This window comes from Amphiura filiformis, chromosome 1, assembly GCF_039555335.1.
Source record: "Amphiura filiformis chromosome 1, Afil_fr2py, whole genome shotgun sequence".
Classification (NCBI taxonomy): domain Eukaryota; kingdom Metazoa; phylum Echinodermata; class Ophiuroidea; order Amphilepidida; family Amphiuridae; genus Amphiura; species Amphiura filiformis.
Window position 1 is genome coordinate 12492088 of NC_092628.1, and position 17232 is coordinate 12509319.

General features: G+C 38.9%; 1 protein-coding gene across 1 annotated transcript; it reads right to left on the reverse strand.

Moving 5' to 3' along the window:
* Nucleotides 1-7784: 7784 nt before the first annotated feature.
* On the reverse strand, nt 7785-13286 carry LOC140155700 (uncharacterized). The gene is made up of 2 exons (XM_072178635.1): nt 13167-13286; nt 7785-9071 (listed from the first exon to the last, which is right to left on the reverse strand). The coding sequence occupies exons 1-2, from the start codon at nt 13284-13286 to the stop codon at nt 7785-7787; spliced, it is 1407 nt and encodes a 468-aa protein (XP_072034736.1).
* Between the last annotated feature and the right edge of the window lie 3946 nt (nt 13287-17232).

Consider the following 17232-nt stretch of genomic DNA (forward strand, 5'->3'; position numbering starts at 1 on the left):
CAATATTGGAACAGTGTATGAAGAAAAGGGGACCCAGGACTGATCCTTGGGGCACGCCCAAATACATTGAAACAGGGTCAGAGAGTTGACCATTTATGCTGACCGAGAGGTCCACAACCCTTTAGGTAAATTGAACCCATTTACATGCAGAACCAGTGATAGCAAAACGATTCTGCAGGCGGTTCAGAATGATGCAAAGGTAACTTTCTTTGAGTCAATGTGCTTGATGATGTCGTCGCTCACTTTGATCAAAGCACTTTCTGTGCTGTGCTATGGGCGATATGAGACTGCATCGCATCAGAAAGGTTGTTGCTATCCCATGTGATCAACTAATTGGGAGGCAGCATATTTCTCAATCATCTTAGCAGTGACATTCAAATTACCGAGTGCCAGAGTTGGAAATTCATGCTGAGACAAAGGTAATCTAGCATCAAACACAATTTCCAGGTTCCGGATGGTGGAAGACGGGGTTATCATGGTATTGTCAATATGAAGGCACATGTCTTGTAGCTTTTGCTGGTGATGAACAGATGAAACAACAAAGAATTCAGTATTATCAGAATTAAGCTTGAGTTTGTTCATAACTATCCAACTATTGATATCATTTATGCACTGCACCAGTTTAAAAATGGTACAAGCGATATCAATTGGTATGTTGGGATTAACAGTTTGATACACCTGGATATCATCGGCGTAAATGTAGTACATAAGATTGTGATGACGTAAGATACGCCCCACGAGGTGTATATACATAACAAAACCAATTGGGCCGACAACGAATCCTTGTGGAAGACCATATTTTACCACTATGTCATTAGATAGTGAACCAGTAACAGAAAACTTGAAAGATCTATTTTCAAGGTATGAAGAAAGCCAATTTTGAGCTGATCCTACAATATCAAATTCAGTTGCATCGCTCTGCAGCACGATATTACGGTCGACAATGTCAAAAGCTGCAGAGAGGTCAAGCATGCGGAGGACATGTCATTGAGCTGCCCTCAGTAGAGTAGTTCAAGGAGGCCATCGCATGCGCAATGCTCTAAGCAGTCCAGCATCTCCATGTACATAGTCACCAGCACATGTACATAGTTTACACCTGCACCACACCGTCGTTCATCGGCAGCACCCTCGTCCAGATGCTGAACAGGCTTTGACGAGAACCAGTGTAGAAGTAGAAGAAGTAGACAGCCTTCTGATCGTCAAGGGCACGAGAGAAATCATAGTGCATACAGGCAAGCGCGGTTTCTCTACTGTGACATGTCTTATAGGCTGATTGCATGGGTACACAGTTGGTATTTGTCAATATGATTGTTGTGAAACAGCACATTTTCAATGATCTTAGAAGTGAATTTGAAGGTTTGCAACAGGGTGATAATTCTTAAACTCGTTTTTGGTGAGAGAGGGCTTCTTCAGTACTGGTGTAACAACAGTTCTGCGGAGATCCTGTGGTAAAATACCTGAAATGAGAGACATAATTATCAAAAATTCTAGTCAAGTTTTGAAGTAAGTAAACCAATTGGGCAATACATCAAGAATACAAGTTTTGAATTGCAAAACTGCTTACATCCATAAAAGGCATGATATAAAAGTAATAATAAAACAAATACAAGGGCTAAAAATTTGTACCAAACGTATTCTTTTAGTTTCTTTCCATCTTCAAAACCAAAATGAATCAAACAAGTAGTTATTGCACTTTTGTAAAACGTACATAACTCATTAACAACAATAAATCAAGCAAGTTTTCAAAGTATATGATTTGTAGAATGAACTTTTGCAAAACATCAAAGTGTTATTTTTCAATAATATATTGATTAAGATAATGAAAATCGATATTTTGGCTGCTTCGACCAACAATACCTAGTCTCCCCTTAAAGCCATATTATAACATTTTCAAACAAAATAGATTAGCATTTCTTTGCCATAAAATGTTAGCTTTTACTGTCAGATATATCCTCTTTTATTTTTGAACCGAACAACTACGGCAAAGCAAAGAAAATTGGAATTTACTACCAGCGCACATGTCGCCAATACGTACCACTCCTTCGGTCATGTTGTGGTACGACCCTTTGTTGTGTATATCACCGTCCCGCACGCGATTTGTTTTTCCACGACAAGGATGCGTAATAGTAATCTCTTATACAGCTATCTACATACGCTTTCTCTAGTATTTGGGCGCTGCCAAGCAAAGCAAAACAAAACAGCGCGTAGGAAAATATTAAACCCGTCACCCTTTTAAGTTGTAGTCTCTTGTACAAATACTATACTTACGCATACAATAACTTAACTGTGCAGAGCGTATATATATAACTGTATAAGAGATTACTATACGCATCCTTGTCGTGGAAAAAAAATCGCGTCCCGCACGCCGTGTACGTACTGTGTGTTATGAACATCGTGTATGCGTTCGACTAATAATTCCATCGTAATAATAAAGCGCCGGTTCCGGCGTTTTATTCAAAATCTCAGATTTTGACAAAACTACAGCACCTAGAGTCTTGATTTTTGCAGGGTATATTGGTTTAATAAAGTACAATTTAATCGTGTAAAAAAGGAATTTTAAAAATTCAGTGAGGGCGTCTTCCTCAGCAAATGTTATAATATGGCTTTAAGTGATGCTAACACAAAATTTGGTGCATATTACATGGAGGATGAACCCCTGATGATCATAGGCACAGTAAGTATACAATTACACACACTGTATGAAATGGTAAAAACACTTTATCCAATAATGATGGGAAATGTTCCCTAAAGAGCCAAAAAAACAAGCAGTGAAATGGCAAAATATCCAGTCACTTATTGTCACAACACTATGACAAACACTTGCCAAGTTTTCAAGATGAAATTCAAGCTAGATATGCAAGAATTAAGTATAATTTGGAGAGCTGATGAGCAGTGCAACCTTCTGGCGCAACAATCAAGAAATATATCAGTTACAATAAAATACAAAAGACAAAAAAAATATATATGCCGGAAAAGGCAGGAAGGCCAAGGCCTGAGAATTGCCTTTCCCTGGCTAAAAAAACAAAGATGTTATGAAACCACCAAACTAAAAAAGAAAGACTGACGGGCATGACAAATTCTAGTGCTCGAAAACACCCTAATTGTACTTGCAGATAAGATTTTGTTTAAGCTACTTGCCGAAATGTTTTACGGACCTTGAGTGGTGTTTTCTCTAGAGAGTTCAAAGAATCACCATTTCTAAGTTGTATAGTAATATGCAAGGTGAGATTGCAAGGCAAATGTTAAAATTGATATTTTTTAAATACTAATTTCTCTAGGTCTGTTGGGAACACGTTAGAAATAGCCTGTCTAAGTGTAAAATTTGTAAAGCCGCTTACAAAACAGCTACAGCAGAAAAACAAAAATCGGAACTGAAAATGGAAAACACAACGGGATGACGTATAGATCTGTGTACACTACTGCGGTTGTCCACAATTTTGCGATGATCAGGGGCGTAGGCGTAGCCAACCTCAAGGCAGTTAAGGCAAGCCAAGCTACCACATTGATGTTTTCGCAAGTAAATAACGACTGAACCGGTGGCAATCCGTCATTCGTCAATGCTTCGTCACCATGTTCACCTGTGTTCACTTGATTCCTCGACTGAGATTCCTAGTGTTTGAAATAACGGCATACAAAAGTTAGACACCGAGTCTCCCATGAGTTAGCTATATTCCTGTCACAACACTTCAATCATGAATTCCAACAACTCGTCTGAAGCTTCTTGTGATTTCACTAAGGATCTATCCGATCCTGCAGCTGCTGCAGAAATTCTTGTGAATCAAATGGGAATTATTTTCAGTTTGTCATCACACCAATTCTTGCTACATTTGGACTGGTCGGTAATAGTATCTTTCTGCTGGCGGTTTTTCGTATCAAGAACATGCGTACCAATTTGAATGTTTTCGTTTCGCATCTCGCAGTAGCTGATATGGCATTTTTGATAACAAACGTGTTTTGGAATATCATTGCTAGATCTTTTTCACCGATTCGGTTTGACATTCCGTTTTTGAGGTCTTTAGGACACGCGGGATGCTCTATTATACCGTTTAACATTAGAGTGTGGCTTTTCGCTTCACTAGGATTCATTACTACCATATCTTACGAAAGATTCTTAGCTACGTGCAGACCGATCGAGTATAAAACAAAGAAAACGAAGATGTATGCAAACAAAATTGTTGCATCCATTTGGGTTGTGTCAATCATCCTGGCAGCAACGATAATCGGAATTCTGGTTTCGCATCATGTTGACTATTGCTTACGCTGGCCTGAGAGTCCCAAATACCAAGATCTGCCTACTGTATCCACCATATGTACTATCCAAAATAAAATAGGCGCTGCTGTGGGTGGTTTTCTTACGATGTTCATTTACATCACTGCACTCGTCATTAACTGCATTTTTTATCTGCTGATAGTATCCTCGTTGTGGCGTCGCCGTGCAAATAAGAACCAGATTGAAAGGGTCAAGATGCAAGTCACGCGCACTCTGGTTATCAACAGTATTATCTTCTTTATCTGCCAAACACCAATGTGTTTTATTCTAGTTGATGCGATATTTGAAGGATTTGGTTCTGAATTCGATCTTCGGAAGAAAAGTGCGTTAATAACCACTTCTGCTGTTGGTGCTGTGGGTGCTATGGTCGCTATCTTTAACTCGTGTATTAATCCCTATTTGTTTATTGCATGTAGTAGTTTATATAGGAATGCCATGCGCGATGCTTTGAAGGAGATATGCTGTGATAGAAGATGTAAAAATAAAAGAAATAAGAATAACGCGAATCCTGATAATAATATCAGCATGGAGAGTCGTGGACAAAAGGTTACGACGCGTGATACCTCTGTATAGAGGCCCTGCATGCATATGACGATTGGCTCTAAACAAAGGATTTGAACCGGTGTCCTTCACCGTAATCATGGCGCAGTGCAGTTCATTCAATCAATGTTGTCATCAAGGGCATCTCCTTAGAGATAGAGGGATGTTGCGGATCATTTGGAGCAGTGCCGCCGAATGATAGTGCTATCTACTGAAGATAGCGAGATTTTTGTTCCACCTTCACAAAAGAGGGGCGAAAGGGAAAGTGAACTGAGGAATCCAGGAGAACATTTTCACTGTTAAATTAGATGGAATATATAGGGAAAAAATGGATGGTGGGAAGTAAGGTATCGATTAATAAGATCCCGTCGGTGCTCTCGACGCTTCCGGACGCCTTTTTGCCATACCTATCTTTTCGTAACACTTACAACACAAATTTAACGCAAGTTAAAGGAATTTTCTATAGTCCTACTCAACAAACCTATGAACAACTTGTGAATGTCACGCTATTGTACCGTTAATCGCCGTAATCTTAGAATATTATCTGCACTTATAAAGGTTTTAACAATATTTTTGTTTAGCATTAGGAAACCAAGTCAGCATGTTGTAAATATAGTCCATAAGATCAGATAAGAAGCTTTTAAAGTTCGAGGTCATTTTTTCTATCATATTCTTCAATTATTTCACTCCTGTTGTTATGAAATTAAAAGCTAGTACGCGTGTGTCGAATAGAACCTTCAGCAGAACAATGATGCTCACACTTATTCTTGTTCCTTCAAAAAGGTCATGAAGATATTCTTGCACATTTTTAGGTGCAATAAAAGGCGAATTAATAATTATTGCTGATAGGATATAACCAATGTCATTGAAATACACCGTCAGTGAAATAATTCGTCATTATAGAGTGTAACTATATTTTGGGATAAACAGGGTTTATTGGGGCATAGAGGGTAACAACATTTTAGATAAATTTGACACTTTATATAAAAGTAGATTGTAGGTCGACTTTACATAATCATCAGAGTCAAATACTGTTTCTCAAGACAACGAATCATTGTATGCATACCACAAAACGTTTACGAACTTGTGTATAATTCGTGTACCCCAAATACGAGATGTTACAAATTGATTAACTTTCGACCTGTTCAAGACCCCCCATTTACTCCGCTTCAAGAAGTTTACACACGACATCCATCCCCAGAGTCAAGAAGAAACTTGCGTCACTGATGTCTGCAAGCCTTGATCGTTATAAGTAAGTTATGCGAATGCTTACCCGAGGTCTTGAATAAATCCAGATGGGTTTCATTGAGGACACCTGTGGCTCAAAAACCTTGTTCATGTGGAGGAAATCACTGTGTACATCAATGGCACTATCTACGTAAAATATCGGCATGTTTTAAGAACTCGTGTATACATTGTGCACCCTAAACATATGTTAAGAATGGATAACTTTCGACCTGTTCAAGAACCTCCATTTACTCCGCTTCAAGAAGTTTACACACGGCATCCATCCCGAGAGTCAAGAAGAAACTTGCGTCACTAATGTCTGCAAGCCTTGATCGTTATAAGTAAGTTATGCGAATGCTTACCCGAGGTCTTGAATAAATCCAGATGGGTTTCATTGAGGAAATGTTTGGCTCAAAAACATTGCTCATGTGGAGTGAATCAATGGTGCTATCTAACATAACATAACATAACATAACATAACATAACATAACATAACATAACATAACATAACATAACATAACATAACATAACAGAGTAGGACAAGACACACTAAATGAACCATCACCAATTTTTTTGGGATGACAAGGCGAGTAATATCCAGCTCAGAGCGGATGCCTTTCCTAGGTGGAATGTAGGTAGCGATGTAGTCAGTGAGATAGATCGGCGACAGTCCGTAGTACTTCAAAAACGTAAAGAAGAATTTTAAACCGGATTCGTTTACCAACTGGTAACCAGTGAAGAGAATTTAACAAATGAGATGTTGAATGATGACGAGGAACTTGGTAAACTATGCGGGCCGCCCGATTTTGTAGGCGCTGTTGACGAGCAAGATCTTTACCGTTGCATCCAAACAGGAGTGTATTGCCATAGTCTAATTTAGATAAGATAAGTGCCCGCATAGCATTTGAGGAAGCATCTTGATCGATAAATCTGTGTATTTTAGCCAAGTTCCACAGTAAGAAGTTAATTGCACATGGACATGATGGATGTGATTTGATTAGACATAGTCAATAGTTTTATTAGGGTATAGAGGGAAACAATATTTTAAATAAATTTGACACGAAATATAAAAGTAGATTGTAGGTTTACATAATCATCAGAGTAAAGTAGAGTCATTCCATGTCAACTCCTGGGATGTGCACCGCAGCACCGCAGCACCTCTTCAACTTTTTTTCTTTTTCTGTGTGGTGGTAGATATTGATGAGAAAGCAAAATCCTGAAAATTTGAGCTTCATACGCTATTTCGTTTTCCCGTGGCATTAATTTGAAATTTAGGGGGATCAGCGTAAAACATGTGTCGCAACGCGAAAGACGATGTTTGGAGGTCCATAAATATATAAATCCATCCCCAGAGTCAAGAAGAAATGTGCGTCACTAATGTCTGCAAGCCTTGCTCGTTATAAGTAAGTTATGTGAATGCTTACCCGAGGTCTTGAATAAATCCAGATGGGTTTCATTGAGGAAACTTGTGGCTCAAAAACCTTGCTCATGTGGAGGAAATCACTTTCTACATTCTATAAATGCTATCTACTTAAAATATCGGCATTTTTGTCAATGCTCTCTGATTGCCATTGTTATCTACTGAAGAGGACAATATCATTCTTTGTTCAATATACTCATCAACTAATATTGCTATCTACTGAAGATAGCAACATATTCATTCAATATAAAGTAAAGTTAAATCGAATTCTGGAAATAAAATTTGCAACTTACATGCGACAGTTGCGTCCGGTAACTCCGAACTTCATCAGGCATCTGATTGGTCACGTGACAAACGACGGGGAAGATCCTGCAAAGCCTGGTCCCACGCGTGCGGCAGTTGAAAGCGTAGTCCCCCTTTTTTGTTGATGGCTGGCTGCTCCACTCTCTCCCAAATGGCTTCCCTGACACCCCGCTCGAACCACTTTTCTTCTTTGTCGAGGATCACAACCTCCTCTGGCTTAAAGAAGTGTTCCGTTGTTTTGCAGTGATTGAAAACTGCAGAGTTCTGAGCTTCGCTGGAGCTAGGTCTCCGATGTTGGTTTATCCTAGCCCTGAGAGACTGTTTGGTCTCTCCTACGTAGGCTTCACCACAGTCAGTAGCCGCACAGGTTATGCCATAAACCAAATTACTCTGCTTGTCCTTGGGGGGTTTATCCTTAACGTGGACTAACTTCCCCCTGATGATGTTGGTGGGTTTGTAAGACGTTGCGATCCCAAAGGACTTAAGAGTATTCTTGATCCTTTCTGACAAGCCAGATATGTAGGGTATTGTTACCTGGGTACCCGTGCCCGTTTCTGCGTTTTGATTCTGTGTGTGCTCTTTGGTCTTTTTAGCTTTGGTGAAGGCCCAGTTGGGGTAGCCACAGCAACCCAGGGATTTCTGAATGTGATTTTGTTCTCCAGGAAGGTCCTCTTGGTCGCTGATAATGGTATTAGCCCGATGTTGCAGGGATCTGATCACCCCGAGTTTATGTATTAGGGGATGATGAGAGTCAAATTGTAAGTAAAAGTCCGTATGAGTTGGTTTCCTGTAAACCGTGGACTTGAGTGATCCGTCCTCGTGAATGTGAACTTGACAGTCCAAGAAGGCTAGCTTGTTATCAACGCACTCCTCCTGGGTAAACTTGATGTTTGGGTCTACCTCGTTGATGAATTTGTAAAAAGAGGCAGCCTCATTCCTATCAATAACAACAAACGTATCATCGACGTAGCGCAGCCACAGTTTAGGAGGGTTTCCCGGATATTTGTCTAGCACGATCTGCTCAAAATTCTCCATGTAGATGTTAACAACAATAGGTGAGACAGCTGAACCCATGGCACAGCCATATTGTTGAATGAAGAATTTGTTGTTATATGAGAAATACGTAGTCTTGAGACAGATGGTTAAGAGTTCAATGATTTGGTCCACCGATAAATTCGTTCGGTCACCTAGAGTCTTGTCCTTGGTGAGATATTCTTTCACCACTTTTATGGCATCGTCGGGAGGAATGGATGTGAATAGAGCGGTCACGTCGTATGATGTGATAATCTCATTCCCTGTAAGCTTGATGTCCTGGATTTTATGAACAAAATCCTGAGTGTTCTTTAAGTGGTGGGGGGACTGACCAACTAGGGGGCCAATGATCTTGGCAGCGTGCTTGGCTAAATTATATGTCACTGATTTGTCACGTGACCAATCAGATGCCTGATGAAGTTCGGAGTTATCGGACGCAACTGTCGCATGTAAGTTGCAAATTTTATTTCCAGAATTCGATTTAACTTTACTTTATATGTTATTTACTGGATGACTAATCTACACCAAGATATATTCATTCAATATACTCTTCGATCAATATTGCTATCTACTGAAGATAGCAACATATTCATTCAATATACTCTTCGATCAATATTGCTATCTACTGAAGATAGCGACATCTTTGTGCAATTATACTCTCCTACTATCTTCTGAAGAAAGCGACATCTTTGTTCAATATACTCTCCGGCTGATATTGCTATCTACTGAAGAAAGCGACATCTTTGTAATTGCTTCGACTGATATTGCTATCTACTGAAGATAGCAACATATTCGTTCAATATACTTTCCGACTAATAATGCTATCACTGAAGATACCGACATCTTTATTTAACTGTACTCTCTGACTGATATTACTATCTACTGAAGATAACGACATCTTTGTTCAATATATTCTCCGATTAATATGGCTATCTATTGAAGATAGCGATATTTTTGTTCAATATACTCTCGGACTGATCTTTATTATCAACAGGTTGTGACACAGTATAACTGCTTTTTTAAATGTCACTTTAAAAAAGTCCATGCACATAGAAATCCACATAGGAACTTTGATGATAGTATGTCCACACCAACTTGTCTCAAGTAAACAAAGCAATGCTTGTGAGTATCACACTGATACCACCGTGGAATTTTTCTAAATTGATCCCATGCAAACACTTAAGCAGTGTTTTGGTTAGTAAGATTCAATGAGGAAAATCACCATTTCAAACTTGTAAAAAGTATGCAAGTTCAGATTACAAGGTGTTTGAAGGACAAAAACTCACTATGACCAGCTCTCACAAAATGAGCACAAAGTTGGCTCCTTGTTTTGGTCCTCATAAGTCAATATTATTTTCTCCACAATGTCTTTTGTTTTCTAATGAATTTTGTCATGATTAAGGTTAGCAACTATTTTAAACTGTTGCGATTTGGTAAATCACAGCATCTTGCGAATGGTAGTGAACTTTGACAAAAATTGCATTGATCAATTCATAGCGAGTGTGTAGAAGAATTCAGATATCACAGATATACTTTTGTAGGTCATGTGGTTCTTGAGTTATGTTGTAAAGAGGGCTGAAACAACAATTGTAAAACGTACATAATTCATTAACAACAATAAATTAAACAAGTGTTTAAAATATGTAATTTGTAGAATGAACTTTTGCAAAACATCAAAGTGTTATTTTTCAATAATATATTGATTTAGATAATAAAAATCGATATTTTGACTGCTTCGACCAACAATGCCTAGTCTACCCTTGATGGACTGTATCTTCTCTAGTACCCTCGCGACTTTATGTCCATTTTGTGGGAGCAGGTAATTGTGAGTTGAGGCTTTCTGGCTCTCAACCTCGATTTGTAAAAGAAAAAGATAATATCTACTTTAAAAGCCGCAAACACGGCAGCTAAAATGATTATCTGTAGGCCTACAGCAGAAAAACAATAATTGAAGCAGAAAATAGAACACGCAACGGGATGACGTATCTATGTACACTACTGCGGTTACTCATTTGGCCAATGCGATGATCAGGGGCGTGGCCAACCTCAAAACAGTTAAGGCAATCCAAGCTACCACATCGTAGCTTGAATCGCCTTCATTTACAAATGTTCTCGCAAGTACATAACGAATCGGCAGTGCTCATTAACCAGCGTTCACTTGACTTTTCGATTGATATTCCTAACGGCATACGCAAGTTAGACACCAAGTCACCATATATAGCTCTATTCCTGCCACAACACTTCAATTATGAATTCCAGCAACTCTTCTGATACCTTTTGCGAGTTTACTAAAGATCTATCCGATCATGCATCTGTTGCAGAACTTCTTGTGAATCAAATGGAAATTATTTTTACTTTTTCATCACACCAATTCTTGCTACATTTGGACTGGTCGGTAATAGTGTCTTTCTGTTGGCGGTTTTCCGTATTAAGACCATGCGAACCAATCTGAGTGTTTTCGTTTCGCATCTCGCAGTAGCTGATATGGCATTTTTGATAACAAACGTGTTTTGGAATATCATTGCTAGATCTTTTTCACCGATTCGGTTTGACATTCCGTTTTTGAGGTCTTTACTGGGACACGCAGGATGCGCTATTGTACCGTTTACCTTTAGAGTGTGGCTTTTCGCTTCACTAGGATTCATAACTACTATATCTTACGAAAGATACCTCGCTTCATGCAGACCGATAGAGTATAAAACAAAGAACAAAACAAAGAAAACGAAGATGTATGTAAACAAAATTGTTGCATCAATTTGGGTTGTGTCAATCATCCTGGCAGCAACGATATCGGGAATTCCGGTTTATCATAATATTGACTATTGCTTACGCTGGCCTGATAGTGCCGAATACCAAGATCTGCCTACTGTATCCAGCATATGTACTATCCAAAATAAAATAGGCTCTGCTGTAGGTGGTTTTCTTACGATTTTCCTCTACGTCACTGTACTCCTCATTAACTGTACTTTTTATCTGCTGATAATATTCTCGTTATGGCGTCGCCGTACTAATAAGAACCAAATTGAAAGGGTCAAGATGCAAGTCACGCGCACTCTGGTTATCAATAGTATCGTCTTCTTTATCTGCCAAACACCAATGTGTCTTTTTCAGGTTGATGTGATTATTGACGGAATTGGGTACGGATTCCATTTCCTGAAGAAAAGTACGTTGATAATTTCTGCTGTGGGTGCTATGTCCGCTATCTTGAACTCGTGTATTAATCCATATTTGTTTGTTGCATGTAGCAGTTTATACAGGAATGCTATGCGCGATGCTTTGAAGGAGGTGTTCTGTGATAGAAAACGTAAGCACGGTAACGGTAAAAGAAATAAGAATAACGCGATTCCCGATAACAACATTATTATGGAGAATAGTGTACAAAAGGTTACGTCGCCTGGTACCTCTGGACAGACGTTGCATGGTTGTAAAAACAACATTTAATCCATCGGGCCTGAGCTTGGAACATGAATAATCATTATACTGTGGATACACGCCAACGTTGATGTCGAGTGAATATGCAGAACGTAGCGCACTAAATGATCTTTTTTTCTTTCTGTTTTTACATCCGAAGCACCCAGAATACTATGTAATATCTTATTATTCCCGTTAGAGTGGTTGGTAGTACGAGTCTTAATTAGGCCAGTGTATAGTCCGACGTTTTTCCGGGCGTTTTACGCCCAATTGTACGTTGCGACAGTCGTAACGATTTCGGCCGTCCGTATCCGTAACGACTAACGATTCTTCCCTGCTATTTTCGGCTGCCGGCCGTAATTTTTCGCTCAAGTAATTTGGGACTTTGATTTCTTTCTCGACGTTAAAAATAACAACCAGTACGACGGTGTCAAATTGAACCCTCAGCAGAACAATATGATGTTGAAACTTATTATCGTCCCTTCAAAAACATCATGGAGATATTCTTGCACATTTTTAGGCGCAATAAAAGGCGAATAATCATTGCTGATAAAATACCAATGTCATTGAAATACACCGTCATAGAAATAATTGGTAATATAGGGTGTAAATATAGTTTGTGATAAACAGGTTTTATCAGGGTAACAACATTTTATATAAGTTTGACACTTTATAATATAAAAGTAGATTGAAGGTCTACTTTGCATAATCATCAGAGTAAAGTTTTGTTTCTCAAGACAACAAATCATTGTATGCATACCACAAAACCTTTAAGAACTCGTGTATACATTGTGCACCCTAAACATATGTTAAGAATTGATAACTTTTGACCTGTTCAAGAGCCTCCATTTACTCCGCTTCAAGGAGTTTACACACGGCATCCATCCCGAGAGTCAAGAAGAAACTTGCGTCACTAATGTCTGCAAGCTGTGATCGTTATAAGTAAGTTATGCGAATGCTTACCCGAGGTCTTGAATAAATCCAGATGGGTTTCATTGAGGACACCTGTGGCTCAAAAACCTTGCTCATGTGGAGGAAATCACTTTGTACATCAATGGCACTATCTACGTAAAATATCGGCATGTTTGTCAATGCTCTCTATCTACTTAAGATAGCTACAATCATTCTTGGTTCAATATACTTATCGACTAATCTTGCTATCTACTGAAGATAGCAACAAATTCATTCAATATATTCTCCGACTAATATTGCTATCTACTAACGATAGCGACATCTTTGTTCAATATACTCTCCGACTGATATTGCTATCTACTGAAGATAACGACATCTTTGTAATTGCTTCGACTTATATTGCTATCTGCTGAAGATAGCAACATAATCGTTTAATATACTCTCTGACTAATATTGCTATCTACTAAAGGTAGCGACATCTTGTCTTCGTTCAATATATTTTCCAACTAATATTGCTATCTATTGAAGATAGCGATATCCTTGTTCAATATACTCTCCGACTGTTATTGCTATATACTGAAGATAGCGACATCTTTGGTCAATATACTCTCCGACTGATCTTTATAATGTCAACAGTGTGTGACAAAGAATAACTGCTGTTTTTAAATGTCCCTTTAAAGTAAGTCCACATAGTATTGTGCAACTTTGATGATATTATTTATATCAACACCAAACTTGCAAACAAATTAATACTTGGGAATATCACACTGTTAATTTGATGCCATGCAACCACTTAACAGTGTTTTTAGGATTCAATGGGGGAATATCACCATTTCAAAGTTAAATAATATGCAAAGTCAGATTGCAAGGCGTTAAAAGGTTAAAATTATTATTGTTCAAATACTATTTCTCTCTTAATTTGTAAAGAAAAAGAAATATCTACAAAGAAAACAGCTACAAAGGTTATTATTTCAGCACGCAACGGGGTAACGCATCTATGTACACTACTGCGGTTGCGCACAATTGAGCCAATGTGACGATCTAATCAGGGGCGTAGTCAAGTTCAAGGTAGTAATTCAATTGGATCACCTTCATTGAGGTTGTCGCAAGTAAATAACGAACCAGCGGCAATCCGTCAAGACTCCTTCAACAGTGTTCACCGGCCTCGTCGATTTCGAAAGTTAGTCATCAAGTCCCCATTTAGCTCTATTTCTGCCACAACACTTCAATCATGAATTCCAGTAACTCTTCTGATACTTTTTGTGAGTTCACTAAGGATCTATCCGATCATGCATCTGCTGCAGCAATTCTAGTGAATCAAATGGAAATTATTTTTCAGTTTTGTCATCACACCAATTCTTGCCACATTTGGACTGGTCGGTAATAGTGTCTTTCTGCTGGCAGTTTTTCGTATCAAGAACATGCGAACCAATTTGAATGTTTTTGTTTCGCATCTTGCGGTAGCTGATATGGGTTATTTGATAACAAACGTCTATTGGAATATTATTTCTAGATCCTTTTCACCGATTCGGTTTGACACTCCGTTTTTGAGGTCTTTATTGGGACACGCAGGATGCGCTATTATACCGTTTAACATTAGAGTGTGGCTTTTCGCTTCACTAGGATTCATAACTACCATATCTTACGAAAGGTACTTCGCTACATGCAGACCGATAGAGTATAAAACAAAGAAAACGAAGATGTATGCAAACAAAATTGTGGCATCAATTTGGGTTGTGTCAATCATCCTGGCAGCAACGATATCGGGAATTCCGGTTTATCATAATATTGAATATTGCTTACGCTGGCCTGATAGTCCCGAATACCAAGATCTGCCTACTGTATCCAGCATATGTACTATCCAAAATAAAATAGGCGCTGCTGTAGGTGGGTTTCTTACGATTTTCCTCTACGTTACTGTACTCGTAATTAACTGTATTTTTTATCTGCTGATAATATCCTCATTGTGGCGTCGCTGTGCAAATAAGAACCAAATTGAAAGGATCAAGATGCAAGTCACGCGCACTCTGGTTATCAATAGTATCGTCTTCTTTATCTGCCAAACACCATTGTGTCTTTTTCAAGTTGGTATGTTTTTTGACGGAATTGAGTCTGGATTCCATCTCCTGAAGAAAAGTACGTTGATCATTTCTGCTATGGGCATGGTGGGTGCTACGTTCGCTATCTTCAATTCGTGTATTAATCCATATTTGTTTGTTGCATGTAGTAGTTTATATAGGAATGCTATGCGCGATGCTTTGAAGGAGGTGTTCTGTTATAGAAGACGTGAAGGTAAAAGAAATAAGGATAACGCGATTCCCGATATCAACATCATTATGGAGAGAAGTGGACAAAAGGTTACGTCGCCTGGGTCCTCTGGACAGACGTTGCATGGTTGTAAAAATAACATTTAATCCATCGGGCCTGAGCTTGGAACATGAAAAATCATTATACTGTGGATACACGGCAACGCTGATGTCAAGTGGACATGCAGCAATTTTCCTTTAAAACTGGCGTTGCTGGTTATTATGAATTTTAAATCAAAAACTATATCTGATGATAATATACTGTGGCTACAAGCAAGAGCAAAGTGAAATTTGACTAATATATTTAAATGTACATGATCATTAGTGTTATAGTATGTGGTCAGTGGCGGTGAATTGTATACGCGTAGAATAAATAAACATATCTTTTATGTATTATTCGTGAACATAGTGAAGTGTACTATTAGATAATAGAGAGCTTGCGAAATGACGTTACGTTAACGTTAACTTTCACTTCTAGAGGATTATAGAGGATTATGTATTCAAACCCATCTTGGTTTTGAATACATAATCCTCTATAATCCTCTAGAAGTTAAAGTTAAAGTTAACGTAACGTCATTTCGCAAGCTCTCTAATAGTCCTTTTGCAATCAACTGTATGGCACGTACAAAGATCGAACTTTAAACCCAATGCTTCAGTACTTAGTGGGCAAAATGTAGGCGCGTCGATTTAGTGATAAGATGGTCGCCGTTTCGAATCCGGCCGATGCGCATATTTTTTAAAACATTTATGTCAAAGTGCGCCGCGCCGGCCACCCCGAGGAAAGATAGATGCTTGACCGCTGTGTTTGTCCCGTCACCTGTAAAACTCGGGGATCTGATCCTGGCTGTGATGGTTTATTGTGGTATGTATAGGGTGTGTGCTTCTTAGCTACAAATCCCCGAATGAAACATTTAAATGGTTTATATGGTGGGTTTTGGGGCACAGTAGTAAGCAAAAGTGTGCTGAGGTTTAAAGGGTATTTCTGCCTGCGAGTCATGTACACTATAAATAGAGGAGAGTGTGGCACAATGGTTAGGTAACGTAGTAGATAAAGGGTGAGGAACAGACCATTACCATAGATAATTGGTGTCTTGTTGAGGTATGGTAAGCATGTTAGTCGCTCGGAAGGCGAGACCCCGAAGTTTGAAAGTTGCACTTAGCTCCTATTCAAACCAAGGAAAGATAAGACATCTTGTTCAGAGCATGCGACGACGAATCCAGGCAGTGATAGACAGTGATGGTGGGCACACCAAGTATTGAGAAGTCAGTAGAAAGAGTTCATGAGACAAGTCGGAGATAAGTAAAGGGTAGCAAGTATTGAAGTTGGAGGTCGAAGGAGTAAAATAAAGTAAAGTTCATGGTTAAGTAAACAGAGCACATCGGTGTCCTGTGTCTTGATTTTGTGTGTGGGGGCGGTGTGGGGGTGTGGGTGTGTGTGTGTGTGGGGGGGTGTGTACACGACGAACGCATTTGGCTTAAATAGGAGCTAAGTGTAACTTTCAAAATCCGACTTGAAGCCACTCAATCGCCCATAACTCGACCAAATGATATCGTAGAGCAACAAAAGAGGTATCAAAATGCGCAGGAGAAAGCTGCGCTTTATATACATTAAATAAGGTTTTGCTATATATTTCAGTTCCCGATATATCTGACCATCTATAATCGTTTCGATACTTTCTGGGTTGAGTTTATTTTGGTTGGGTGTTAGGCTGCGGATTGTTGTAGGTTTCCTACATCTAGTCTTGTGGCTTGTAATGTACTGCATTTTAGGTGCACAAAATATCCTTGGTTGAACTGATGTAAGACCTCAT